Source organism: Felis catus, chromosome D4 (assembly GCF_018350175.1).
Source record: "Felis catus isolate Fca126 chromosome D4, F.catus_Fca126_mat1.0, whole genome shotgun sequence".
Lineage (NCBI taxonomy): Eukaryota > Metazoa > Chordata > Mammalia > Carnivora > Felidae > Felis > Felis catus.
The window spans coordinates 65,370,308-65,384,636 of NC_058380.1; the positions used below are offsets into that span (position 1 = coordinate 65,370,308).

The 14,329-nt window shown below is 35.6% G+C and overlaps 1 protein-coding gene across 3 annotated transcripts in view; it reads left to right on the plus strand.

The window, feature by feature from the left end:
• Positions 1-14,329, plus strand: part of SMC2 (structural maintenance of chromosomes 2) — a 69,946-nt gene that overhangs the window by 11,944 nt on the left and 43,673 nt on the right. For all 3 annotated transcript variants that reach the window (XM_045042636.1, XM_045042637.1, XM_045042635.1), the window contains exons 10-14: positions 2,065-2,298; positions 3,929-4,088; positions 11,725-11,842; positions 12,524-12,662; positions 13,019-13,138. In XM_045042636.1, the coding sequence (XP_044898571.1) occupies positions 2,065-2,298; positions 3,929-4,088; positions 11,725-11,842; positions 12,524-12,662; positions 13,019-13,138 (771 nt within the window). The remainder of the gene's footprint in view (positions 1-2,064; positions 2,299-3,928; positions 4,089-11,724; positions 11,843-12,523; positions 12,663-13,018; positions 13,139-14,329) is intronic.

Here is a 14,329-nt window from a genome sequence, read left to right on the forward strand (position 1 = left end):
CTGGAGTTGGCTGAGCAGAGGAACAACATTTTTTATATTTTAATAGTACTTTTCTTGATGTTTAGAGAATAACCTAAAGGGAAGAAGCAGGGAGGAAATCCAGGTAGTAGGTACCAGTCTAGAGAATAGCCCTTGGATAAATGCAGTATAAGTGGGTGTATTGAGAGAAGTTTTGGGATTTTATGAGTATTGTAAAGGTAGGTCCAACGAGTTAGACCTGGCAGATTGGTTGTTGAGTTGGTTGTTAAAAGGACTGAAGGATACTACAGATTTCTGTCCTTGACAATTGGAAATATCGTTAGCTTAGTAGAGAATAGGAGGAAGTACAGTGTGAACATAATAGGCTTGAGGTGCCTGTTAGACGTCTAAGTAGATCTGTTGATTAGGTAGTTGAATATAGGAATATTGAAGCCAGTCTAGAAATAGAAATCAGAATAACAGATGTTGGCATGCCCCTGGGCTAGTGCAGACTTCTTTTATATATACTCCTTTCTTAGCTAATCCCATCCAGGCCTATAGCCCTATAATATTTATATGTTGATGCCTTTCAGATCTATAATTAGCCTTGACTCCTTCCCTGAATTCTAGGTTTTTTTGTCCAGCTATTTAATTGACATTGTTACATAGATGACTAACAAAATGTCTAAAACTTAGTTGTCCAGTTATTTAATTGATATTTTTACATAGATGACTAACAAAAAGTCTAAAACTTTACATATCCAAAATAAAACTCTACCTACCCAAACCTCCTTGAGTTATTGAATTTTTCTGTCAGAAAATGGCGCCACTATTAACTTAATTTTCAGTCCAGAAATCCTAGAGTCTTCTTGCATTCCCCCCTTTTTCTCAAACTCTGTATCTAATCCATCAGCAAATTCTCTTGACTTTAAAAGTACTTCCTGAATATAGCTACTTTTCATGTCTATCGCTGCTTTACTGCAGGCCATCATGTCTTAGGAGGGATGCTGTAATGATGTCCCTGTTAGTTGCCTTGCTTTTTACTCTTGCCATTCTACAATCTGTTCTTTACAAAAGCTAAAACATAAACTGGATCACATCACTCTTGTTCTTAAAATTCATTAATGGTTTCAAAGTCACATGTATAATTAAATTTAGTCTTCACCATGGCCTATGAGACCCTAGCTCCTTTCCACTTGCTCACGGTGGTCCAACACCAAATAGTTCCTCAAACACCCAAGCATATTTCGCAGAGCTTGCCTAGTGTGGGTCCCCGTAGTATTAGCATGATCGATCACTCCTTTTATTTCATTTAGGTTTCTGCTCAAAATGTCATCACAAAAAGGCCTTCCTTCATTGTTCTTAAAATAGTTCCCATCAGTTTCTATCCCTTTACATTGCTTTATTTTTTTACTATGCTTCTCTAGAATATAGGGTCCCTGAGGAATCTGTGTCTTTAATGTCTAGAACAATGGCTGATACATGGTAAACCTCTAATAAATATTTAATGAATCATGAATTAAACTTGTGAGCCAAAATTTCTGGTCACTCTCATGTAAATAATATAGCTGGATTTTTTTTTTCCAGTGTTGTTATCTTAGTGTTCATGGTGTTCGTGTATATAACTTAAGAGGGGTTAATTATTAATAATGCTGTTTCCACTAGTATTTAATATTTAAATTTTATGGTCTTTAATAGTTTACAAATATGTTTTCATGTACATGCTCTTCATCCTACAATCTCTGCTTTGAAGCTTGGAGTAGAATAGTTATTAGTTCAATTTTAGAGCTTTAGAAAGTGATTTTTAGTTGCTTCAAATCGTTTGTTTATGCTGTTTTAGCTAATTTCTAGATTAGACCGTAACACACAGAATGAAAGTATTTCCAGTAGTATTTGGAATACTAAGGACACATTTATCCTAAAAACACGGTGAATTTTAAAATGAGGATTAAGTATTTAAAGTTGGGATGGTTAAATTATTTTCCTTTTAACCATGCCCACTTCAAATTGCTATGAAATTTGATGGCATAAGGGTATGGGTAGATAAGAAAAAATGGATGTATTTCCTAAAATATAATACTCTTCAATATTAAAATCTTCCTGAAGGATTCTAAAACTTTAGCAGCAAAGGAAAAAGAGGTTAAGAAGATCACAGATGGGCTGAATGCCCTTCAGGAAGCAAGTAATAAAGATGCTGAAGCTTTGGCTGCTGCACAGCAGCACTTCAACGCTGTTTCCGCTGGACTGTCTAGTAATGAAGATGGAGCAGAAGCAACTCTTGCTGGTCAAATGATGGCCTGTAAAAACGACATAAGTAAAGCTCAGACAGAAGCCAAACAGGTAAATACAGACATTCAGCGCTGTGTGATTGCATTTTTTTAGAAGCTCCACATTATGGTGATCTGATTATTTTCAACGTTTTATAACCATTGCCAATGTCAAGGAATTTGTTACTCTGCTACTCAGTAGCGCTCAATACAGTGAAATTCAAATATGCTAACTGCTAAATATTGATGATAGTTTAAGATGCTATAAAATATTAAATACCCTTATAGGTTAGTTGAAATTATAAATGCAATAAATGCTTAATTCTACTTTGTAGTATTGTATGGAATATTTGAGGTTAATTTTTTTTTTTTGTGCTCTTTTTACTTTTTTATTGACAACATAAAGTCAAAGTCTTAAGCTTTTTTTTTTTTTTTTTTTTTTAACATTTATTTTTGAGACAGAGAGAGACAGAGCATGAACGGGGGAGGGTCAGAGAGAGGGAGACACAGAATCTGAAACAGGCTCTGAGCTGTCAGCAGAGAGCCCGACGCGGGGCTCGAACTCACGGACCATGAGATCATGACCTGAGCTGAAGTCGGCCACTTAACCGACTGAGCCACCCAGGTGCCCCCGAAGTCTTAAGCTTTAACAGGAAAACAAACATCCTTTCCATTTCTGTGGTCACCACACTTAGTTCTTACCTTTCATTCTTGGAAGTATCTCTCCCTCCCACTTACCCCCTTCTCGTCTTTGGTTTCCCTATATGGATTTCATAACCTTTGAAGCTTGTCAGTAAAGACTTTCAAATTTGTTTAGATAGTTGTGCATCTTTTAAAGTCCTATGAATGCAACAGTTTTGATTGCAGAAAATATATATATATATACACACAGTCTTTATTTTTTTAACAGAGGGCTCATCTTTACAAATATACATGTTCCTCTGTGTGTTTGTATTAATCATATTCAGCATTTTCTGTTAAATGTTTGCAACTTTTCCACTCAACGCTGAGGGTCACAAAAAAATTGTAAGAAATCAATAACAGAAAAACTTTTAAATCCTCTCAGTTTTTCTGTTAACTTATTACATGTTGGGAAAAAGCCACCATTACTCAGTTTTAGGGGGAGGAGACATCCAGCCAGATCTCAAAGTACTAGTTCATGCTTTTAAGGAACGGTACTCATTTATATAAACTAGCATTCGCATATCAGACTCCAAGCATTGAAATTTCTCTTGTCAGCTTAAGTTCACTTTCCTGTATAATTTTCTTACTGCTCAATACAGTCTCTCCACTGTTAATTGAACAACACTCACAAATAGTATACAAGTACAAATATGCATACCTAAGTGGAAAGGAAGGGAACTAGTTAGTGTTTTGATTGGTAGCTTTCTGATGTGTTTTTAATTTAATCAGCTAATGACAATTACTCTTTCATATAATTTTTGGACTCATTAACGTCATCCTTTGTAAGTTAAAAATATGGAGTAAATAACTTAATGATTTATGTTAAGCATATGTTTTATACTCTGAGTAGTTTTATGAGCAGAAAGTATTGGGAAATGATTGATTTCTTTAAGATATTAATGCAAGTGACCAAACAGTTACATTTTCCAAGCTGACGTTTCTTAAACTAATCTGCATCTGTGGCCATTTAATCACTAGCACTATCTGCCTCACATAGTCTATTAAATTTTCAATAACAGGCTCAGATGAAGTTGAAACATGCCCAACAAGAATTAAAGACTAAACAAGCTGAAGTTAAGAAGATGGATAGTGGCTATAGGAAGGATCAAGAAGCTTTAGAAGCTGTGAAGAAACTTAAAGAAAAACTTGAAGCTGAAATGAAAAAGCTAAATTATGAAGGTTTGCATTGAAACACATGATATTAAATCATTAGGAGGTAGTGATTGTTGATAAAAACTAAATAAAGGAAATAGCAAGTAGGAGTTTGTTTTTTTTACCGTATTAATGGGTGTTAGTATAAGACATACTCATAAATACAACTGATCCCTGAACAACACGTTTGAACTTGCATGGGCCCACTTACTTGAGGCTTTTTTTTTTTTTTTTTTTTTTTTTTGATAAATACAGTTGAGTACTATAAGTGTATTTTCCTTATGATTTTCTTAACATTTTCTTTCTCTAGCTTACTTAATTGTAAGAATACAATATACAATACATATACAATGTGTGTGTAATGTTTATGCTACCAGTAAGGCTTCTTGTCAGCATTTGGCTATTAGTAGTTAAGTTGGAGGATCAGAAGTTAAACACAGATTTAGGGGCATCTGGTTGACTCAACTGGTAGAGCATGCAACTCTTGGTTTCAGAGTTGTGAGTTCAAGCTCCACAGTGAGTGTAGAGCCTACTTAAAAAAAAAAGTGAAACATGATTTGGAACTGTGTAGGGAGGAGGTGTCTGTCAGTGCCCCTGATCTCCTGCAGAACAACCCGGTTGTTCAAGGGTCAGCTAAGTATAAAACAGGTCTTTGATTTTTTTTTTTTTTTTTTGCAGCGCTATATTAGTGTCAGGTATAAAACCTAGTGATTCAACAGTTCTGTTCATTACTCAGTGCTCATCATAAGTGTACTCTTAATCCCTATCACTTATTTCATTTCACCCATCCACCCACCTCCTCATCAGTTTGTTAACTATAGTTAAGAGTCTGTTTTTTGGTTTGTCTCTTTTTTTATTGTTTCTTGAATTCTACATGTGAGTAAAATCATATCGTAATTGTCTTTTTCTGACTGATTTATTTAACTTAGGATTGTAATCTCTAGATCCATCCACATTGCAAATGATACGATTTCATTCTTTGTGGCTGAGTAATATTCCATTGTATATGTATAGCACATCTTTATCCATTCATCTATTGATAGACATGTGGGCTGCTTCCATAATTTGGCTATTGCAAATAATGCTGCAATAAACACAGGATGTTTATATTTTTTCAAATTGATGTTTTAATTTTCTTTGGGTAAAAACCCAGTAGTGGAATTACTGGATTGTATGGTAATTCTATTTCTAATTTTTTGAGGAACCTCCATACTCCTTTCCACAGTGACAGCACCACTCTGTATGCCCATAAACAGTGCATGAAGGTTCCTCTTTCTACATATCCTTGTCAGCACTTGTTTCTTCTGGTTTTGATTTTAGCTATTTTCACAGGTATGAGGTGATAACTCATTGTGGTTTTGATTTGCATTTCCCTGGTGATTAGTGATGTTGAGCATCTTTTCATGTGTTTATTGAACATCTGTATGTCCTCATTAGAGATAATTTCTTTTCATATCTTCTGCCCATTTTTAATTGGATTATTTGTTTTTTTGGTGTTGAGGTGTATAAGTTCTTTGTATATTTTGGATACTAACCCTGTACCGGATATGTCATTTGCAGATATCTTCTCCCATTCCATAGGTTGTCTTTCAGTTTTATCATTTGTTTCCTGTGCTGTGCAGAAGCTTTTTATTTTGATGTACTCCCAAGTTTATTTTTACTTGTTTCCCATGCCTCGGGAGACTAGAAAAATGTTGCCATTGCCTGTGTTGGAGAAATTACTGCCTGTGCTCTCTTCCAGAACTTCTATGGTTTCAGGTCTCACATTTAGGTCCTTAATCTATTTTGAGTTTATTTTTGTATAGGGTCTAAGAAAGTGTCCAGTTTCGTTCTTTTCGTATAGCTGTCCGGTTTTCCCTACACCATTTTTTGAAGAGACTGTCTTTTATATTGCATATGCTTTCCTCCTTTGTTGAAGATTAGTTGACCATATAACCATGGGTCTCTGGGCTCTGTCTTCTGTTGATCTGTGTGTCTATTTTTGTGCCTGTACATACTGTTTGGATTACTGTGCCTTTGAAGTGTGTCTTGAAATTTGGGATTATGATATTCCCTGTTTTGTTCTTTTTCAAGATTGCTTTCACTATTCAGGGTCTTTTGTGGTTCCATGCAAATTTTAGGATTGTTTGTTGTAGTTCTGTTGGTATTCTAATAGGTATTGCATTAAAACTGTAGATTGCTTTTGGGTAGTATGGAGATTTTAATGTTATTTTTATTCTTGTCTATGAGCATGGAATATCTTTCCATTCATCTTCAGTTTTCTTTAATCAGTGTTTTATAGTTTTAAGAGTACAGGTGTTTCACCACCTTGGTTAAATTTATACCTAGGTATTTTATTACTTTCGGTGCACCTGTAAATGGGATTGTTTTCTTAATTTCTCTGTTACTTTGTTACTAGTATATGGAAATGCAACGGATTTCTGCGTATTGATTTTTGTATTCTGCAACCTTAGTGAATTCTTTGATCAGTTCTAGAAGATTTTTGAGGGAGTGTTTAATGTTTTCTATATATGGTATCATGTCATCTGCAAATAGTGAAACTTTTACTTCTTTCTTACCAATTTGGATGCCTTTATTTCTTTTTGTTGCCTGATTGCTGTGACTAGGACTTCCAGTACTATGTTGCATAAAAGTGATGAGAGTGGGCATCCTTGTCTAGTTCCTGATCTTAGAGGAGAAGCTGTTTTTCCCCATTTAATATGATAGCTATGGGTTGTTCATATAAGGTCTTTTTATGTTGAGGTATATACCCTATAAACCTACTTTGATGAGGGCTTTTATCATGAATGGATGTTGTACTTTGTGAAATGCTTTTTCTGCATCTACTGAAATGATTATATGGTTTTTATCCTTTATCGTGTTGATGTAATGTGCTAAGTTCACTGATTTGTGAATATTTAATGTTCTTTGCAACTCAGGAATAAATCCCACTTGATGTGAGTGATTTTTTTAAACATATTGTTGGGTTCAGTTTGCTAAAATTTTGTTGAGAATATTTGCATCTGTATTCATTAGAGATACGGGCCTGTAGTGTTTTTGTTTTGGTTTTGTTTTTTTTTAGTGTCTTTATCTCGTTTTGTAACAAAGCAATGCCGGCCTCTTAGGAGGAGATTTGCAAGTTTTTCTTTTCTATTTTTGGAATAGTTTGAGAAGAATAGGTATTAACTTTTCTTTAAGAGAAGGTAGAATTTGCCTGTGAAGCCATCTGGTCCTGGACTTTTGTTTGTTGGGAGTTTTTTTGATTACTGATTCAATTTCATTGATGGTAGTCAGCCTGTTCAAATTTTCTTTAAAAAAAAAAAATTTTTTTAATGTTTTTATTTATTTTTGAGGCAGAGACAGAGCATGAGCAGGGGAGGGGCAGAGAGAGAGAGAGAGACACAGAATCCGAAGCAGGCTCCAGGCTCTGAGCTGTCAGCATAGACCCTGACGCGGGGCTCACAGGCTGTGAGATCATGACCTGAGCTGAAGTCGGATGCTTAACTGACTGAGCCACCCAGGCGCCCCATCTTTTTTTTTTTTTTTTTTTTTTTTTTTTAATTTTTGAGAGAGAGAGAGAGAGAGAGAGAGAGACAGAGCATGAGTGGGGGAGGGGCAGAGAGAGGCAGACACAGAATCCAAAGCAGGCTCCAGGCACTGAGCTATCAGCACAGAGCCCGATACAGGCTCAAACTCATGAATCGTTTTTCTTGCTGAATCTTTCTAAAGGTTTGTCAATTTTGTTGATCTTTTCAGAAAACTAACTCCTGGTTCCTTTTGTCTGTTCTACTGTTCTTTTAGTTTCTATTTCATTTGTTTCTGCTGTAATCTTTATTATTTCCTTTCTTCTGCTGGTATTGGGTTTTGTTTGTTGTTCAAAGCTCCTTTAGGTATAAGGTTAGATCCTTTGAAATGTTTATTGCTTCTTGAGGTAGGCCTGTATTGCTGTAAACTTCCCTCTTAGAAATGCTTTTGCTGCATTCCAAAGATTTTGGACCATTATGTTTTCATTTGTGCATTTTCTTGGTTGACCCATTCATTATTTAGTGGCATGTTTTTATCCTTCATATATTTGTCCAGACTTATTCTTTTTTTTTTTTTTTTTTTTCAGACTTATTCTTGTGGTTGATTTCTAGTTTCTTAAGTGCTGTGGTTGGAAAAGTTGCATGGTAGGACTTTCATCTGTTTGAATTGAGACTTCTTTTGTGGCCTAATTTGTGATCTCTTCTGAATATATTCCATGTGCACTTATTTGAAAAGAATGTATATACTGCTATTTTAGGATAGAATGTTCTGAATAATATCTATTGGATCTATCTGCCCCAGTGTGTCATTCAGAGCCACTGTTTCCTTGTTGACTTTTTGCTTGGATGATCTATCCATTGATGTAAGCGGGGTGTTAACATCCCCTACCATTACTGTATTACAATCAGTTAGTTTCCTTTATGTTTGCTATTAGCTGCTTTATGTATTTGGATGCTTCCATGTTGGATGCATAAATATTTATAACTGATGATATGTCTTCTTGTTTGATCGCTTATATAGCACCCTTCTTTGTTTCTGTTCACTTTTTGGATGATAAATGCTTTTCTATCCCTTCACTCTCAATCTGCATGTGTCTTTAGGTCTGAAATTAGTCTCTGTAGGCAGCACTCTTGTTTTTTTATCCATTTTATTACCCTGTATATTTTGACTAGAGAATTCAGTCCATTTACTTTCAAAGTAATTATTGATAGGTCTATACTTATTGCCAATTTGTTACTTGTTTTTGTAGTTCTCTGTTCCTTTCTTCTCTTGCTCTTCTCTCATGGCTTGCTGGCTTTTTTTTTTTTTTTTTTTTTTTTTTGGAATATACTTGGATTCCATGTCTTTATTCTTTGCATATCTATTACTGGCTTTTGATTCGTGGTTACCATTGGGTTTGTATATAACATCTTAGTCACATAGCAGTCTATGTTAAGTTGATAGTCGCTTAAGTTTGAACCTGTTGTTTACTCCTCTTACCCCAACCCCCACATTATAGGTATACTTCGTTTTACTACTTCTGTACTTCTTATTTTTCTTATTTCTGCTTATGGTCTTTTCCACTCAGAGTCTCCTTTAACATTTCTCGTAGGACTGGTTTAGTGGTCATGAATTCTTTAAACTGTTGTTCATCTAAAAAACTCTTTGTCTCTTTCTTCTGAATGATAGCCTAGAATAATCTTGGCTACAGGTTTTTTTTTTTCTTTCTTTCAGCATTTGAATGTATCCTGCTACTCCCTTCTGGCTTGCAAAGTTTCCACTGAAAGATCAGCTGATAGCCTTATGAGGTTTTCTTTGTTTGTAACTATCTTCTCTTAATTGCTTTTAAAATGTTCCATATATCACTGTTTTTTGCCATTTTAATTACCATGTGTCTCACTGTGGGCTTCCTTGGGTTGATTTTGTTTGAGGGTCTCTGTGCCTGTTGGATCTGGATTTCTTTCTTCTTACCTAGATTTGGGAAGTTTTCAGCTATTATTTCTTCAAATTTTCAGCCCCTCTTTTTCTTCCAGGATCTTTACAAAGGGAAAGTTATTACACTTGTTGGTATTGCAGAGCTCCCCAAATCTGTTTTCATTTTTTATTATGTTTTTCTACCACCTGTTCAGCCTGATTGTTTTCTGTTACCCTGTCCTCTAGGTTGCTGATCCATTCATTTGTCAGATTCCTCTTGTGTGCTATTTGTGCTATCTAGTGTATTTTTAATTTCACTTATTGAGGTCTTCATCTCTGATTGGTTCTTTTCTATGTTTTCTCTCTTTGTTCACTCTTAAGTCCAGTGAGTATCTTTATGACCATTTCTTTAAATTCTCTATCAGACATATTACTCATCTCCATTTCGTTCAGCTCTTTTGCTGTGGTTTTACCTTCTCTTTCCTTTGGGATATATTCTCTTGTCCATTTTGTCTAACTCTGTGTATCTATTTCTACATGTTAGGAATACTAGTTATGTCTCCTGCTCTTGAAAGTAATGACCTTATGAAGAAGAGTTCCTGTAGTGCCCTGCAATGCAATGTCTGTTGTGCACTAGAACCTGATGCTTTAGCTGTATCTCCTATGTGTAATGCATGTACCTTAGTATTGTGACTAAGCTGTTTTTGCTTTCAGTCCAGTCATCTGGAATGTTTCTGTTTGCCTGTCTTGGACAGGATTTGGTCCCTGTGTTGTTAAGAGGGCCAGTCTGGAGCCATTGTGGGCTTGAGTTGAGTCAGATCAAGTGTTTGCCAGAGATGCGGTAGCACAGAAGTGTTTCTTGCTTTCCCTATGTTGTACCCTGAGAAACTTTCTTTGGTGGGTGAGGCCTACAGTCAAACCAGATATCTGATTGTAGCCCACTGCTAGGGCTGCAGTAGGACTGATATGTGTAATTATCCTCTCTTCTCCACAGTGTAGCTGTTATTTTGGAGTGGTACAGGTCCCCTGTCAGGGCTACTTGTACCCTGCCTGGCTTATAGCACTGGTTTGGATGAATTCCAACCCAGGGCATATTGGAAGCGGTAGGTCCACAGCCGAAAGTGGGGTGGGGCAGCAGAATTATCAAGGTTTGCACAGGTCTGTTGTGGGAGGGGACCTGGAACAGAGGTCTGACTAGAGGGGACAGTTTTATAACATGGGGTTGAGGCACACTGTTAGCAAAGCTAGATAGAGAGCTGTGCTGTTTCCTGCAAGTGTCTGTGTGTCTAGGCCGAGGGACTAAAGAAGGAAATGGTGCCTGCCAGTTCTTTTGTTCCTGGAGAAGTCTCTCAAGGATTCCTGCCCCTCCAGCACATTCTTTGAGATTAATAAACAAATCTCCCACCAGTATATTCCAGGCGTTTTTTGAACTGCTACTGTTAAATGCAAAAATCTGTGGGGCTGTTTGTTGTGCTGTCTTTTTAAGGGTGAGGAGTTAGTTTCCTCTCAATTTCTTGGCTCTCTTAGAGCTGACCCTACTGATTTTTAAAGTGCCAGGAGTTAAGCCCTGCTAATGATAAGAACTTGTGAAGTTATGCCCCTCTGGTTTTCAGAGGCAAATGTTATGGGGATTTGTCTTCCCCTTATGGGTTCCTTGTGCTTGGGGTGCCTGGTTTGACTGAAGGTCCATTTCTTCTGTTTGTGCCCTTGGTGTCCTTTCCTCCCATTGGCATTCCTGCAGTTCTGTTTGGCTCCTGACTCTATCTCTGTCCTTCCTACCCTCTTCCTTGTGGCCTCTTCTCTGCATTTAGCTGTGGAGAGTCTGTTCTGCCAGTGTTTGGGCCATTTTGGGTTGTTTACACTTATGTAGGTGTTATCTGGTAGCATCTGTGGGACTTGGTGAAGTTGGGATTCTCCTATTCCATCATCTTTCTAGCTCTTTGAAGTTGTGAAAACTTACTACTGACAGTTTCCTGCTTCAGTTACTGAAGTGCCACTAGAGAATTCCCAAAATGTTATTTATTTCCACATTAGTGGTTATTCAATTCATATATTGTTTCTTAGAGTGAAAATTACTGTTATTTCTTGGTAGTATTGTCTACTTGACTCTTCATGTTAAGCATGCTTTTTATTTGATGCCAGAAATTTGTATTTTGCTTCTAGGAATGCTTTGGAAACAGAGGTTTCCAAAACTGATAGTTTCTTTAAAACAGAATATTTGTATTTTTAAAATTTTGTTTCAATTTACTTGTAATTTACTATTCAGAAAACAAAGAGGAAGGACTTCTGGAAAAGCGCAGGCAGTTATCTCGTGATATCAGTAGATTGAAAGAAACATATGAAGCTCTCTTAGCCAGATTTCCCAATATTCAATTTGCCTACAGGTAAGAGATTTAAACCTAAAATTTTAATGTAGCAATAGCCAAGATATATTTTTATTTAAGCTTGGAAGACAGTGAAAATTTCATTTACATCAAGTTTTTTGTATGAAAGTATTGTAAGCTGCTTTTCCTTAATTGGGATTTTTTTTCCCTAAACATTTATTGAAATGTTAACCAAGGTATATTTTCATTTAAGCTGGAAGGCAGTCCGAAAATTTTGTTAACATTACGATTTTTGTATGAAAAATATTATAAGTTGCTTTTCCTTAATTGGTATTTTTTTCTTAGATGTTTATTGAAACGTTTCAGATGTTGGCAGGGGAATTCTTAAGATCAAAATGAGGGAAATTTAGTCCACAGTTTGTGTAAATATCTACATTAGTATTTTACAATTTGTTTTGCTACGTGGGTTTTTTTTATGGAATACTCAAAGTAATGTGTTAAAAAGAACATCAACATTATTTTTGCTACGTTGAAAACAATATATACTGAAAGAGTTTTTGATTGACTTAAAGCAATAGCGGACTAGTCATCCGGAACATTTAAAAATTTTTGTTTTTCTTAAAACTGTATATGCTTCTCTTTCGATTGAATGTGTTGTCAGAAAGAGCTCTTGACTAGTAAAATATAACTTAATCTGTTTTATTGTTTCACATTAATTTTTTGTCATCTGTTGTATTTTAGGGATCCAGAGAAGAACTGGAATAGAAATTGTGTGAAAGGACTTGTAGCTTCTCTGATTAGTGTGAAAGATACTTCTGCAACGACAGCTTTAGAATTGGTGGCTGGGGAAAGGCTCTACAATGTTGTAGTAGACACAGAGGTAAATTAATTATAATGAAAGAAAATTTACAATTGCTCTTTAGCTGGAAAAATCATGAGTTTCTACAATGGAGTACTTTCTTTATGTTTTAAGCTGTTCCTAAGGTTTATAAGTACAGTAATTCAGTTAATGACTTTTATTTTATTACTGATTATATCGTATTTGATTAACTGTATTCCCAAAGAAGTCACATGCTTATTCAGGAGCCCAGAATGCTTATTATCAGTCTTAGACTTTTGATTGTTTAGGATGTTAGGCACTAAATATTTAATTGTGGATTCCTAAACTTGTACTCTTTCCATCTGAATATTTTCTGTCATTAATATTTTCTTTATTTCAAATGCACAATGTTTTAGGTGACTGGAAAAAAGCTACTAGAAAAGGGGGAATTGAAGCGTCGATACACTATAATTCCACTGAATAAGATTTCAGCCAGATGTATTGCTCCAGAAACTCTGAGGGTCGCACAGAATCTTGTAAGTCTTATTTATATGTTTTATGTACATCTTACTTGGTTTATTTAATTAGGGGACATTAACTTGGGGGACATAATCATATATGGAACCATAAAGTTGTATTGTTACCATACTTCAAATAGTTAAGCTACAAAAAAAAGTAAGAGTTGGCTTATGTGAAATTAGATAGAAAGAGAATAGAAATGGGGGAAGACAAACTCCCTTTGATATTTCAGAGTTGTAATGTTAAAATGTCTTTAAACCTTAAGTGAGGTCACATGACTATCACATGATAACATTAAATTTCTGATCTCTGAATTGTTAGATAAACAAAGCTTATAAATACCAGAATTCTTCAGTTTTTTTTTTTTTTTTTTTTTCCTGTCAGGCACAAAGTGCCCACAGTGACAATGGTTTTGGAAGGTGTCCCATCAGTCTTGCAGAGATGCTTCTCTATTAAAGTATCTCTACATTGCCTTCCAACCTCTGGGCATACAAAGGCAGGAACTGGGATACCCAGTCAGGTGCTAAGGTGGACCTAAAGTGGTATTGCTATTAGTTAAAAAACAAAAACACACACAACCCCCCCTCCCCCCAAAGGAGTACAAGACCATACATTTGGTTATGGTTGTGTGACTGTAGGTAATAACATGAAGCCAATCCTAATGTTCAGCAGTGATACCATTTTTTTATTGAGCATCAGTTGAAATGGCAGTTAGGAAACCTAGAAATGCATTTGTATTTAAGATACTAAATGTATACTCAGTGTTCTTGCTGATGTTGAGAAGCCTTCAATGAAAATTATTTCAAAATACGGTTGTATTGATACGTATACTATTAGGAGAAGGAAAATGAGTGCAGAGTAATTAAGAGGTGGTGTTCTAGTTAGTACTTCATTTACTTTAAAAAATTACCAATGGGTCTGGAAGGTTTTGGAAGTTATTTCAGCTTTCGGACAAGTCCGAGTGTAAGTAGTAAATTGGGATTTCAGGTAACGGCAAAAATACTTTTATTCAGATCTCTTAGACCTTTTTAACGGTAGCTGCTGTGTCAGAGAACAATGTTGAACATTTGTTAAACAGCTGCCTTCATTTTGATTTCTCTTGCTACTACTAAGCTCCTTAAAGAATGCTTAGTTATTTTAAAAAGATGAGAAGAAAATATTGTAAACAAAGGTTGAGAAGAGGCAGTTGGATTAAAAAAAAAATGAAG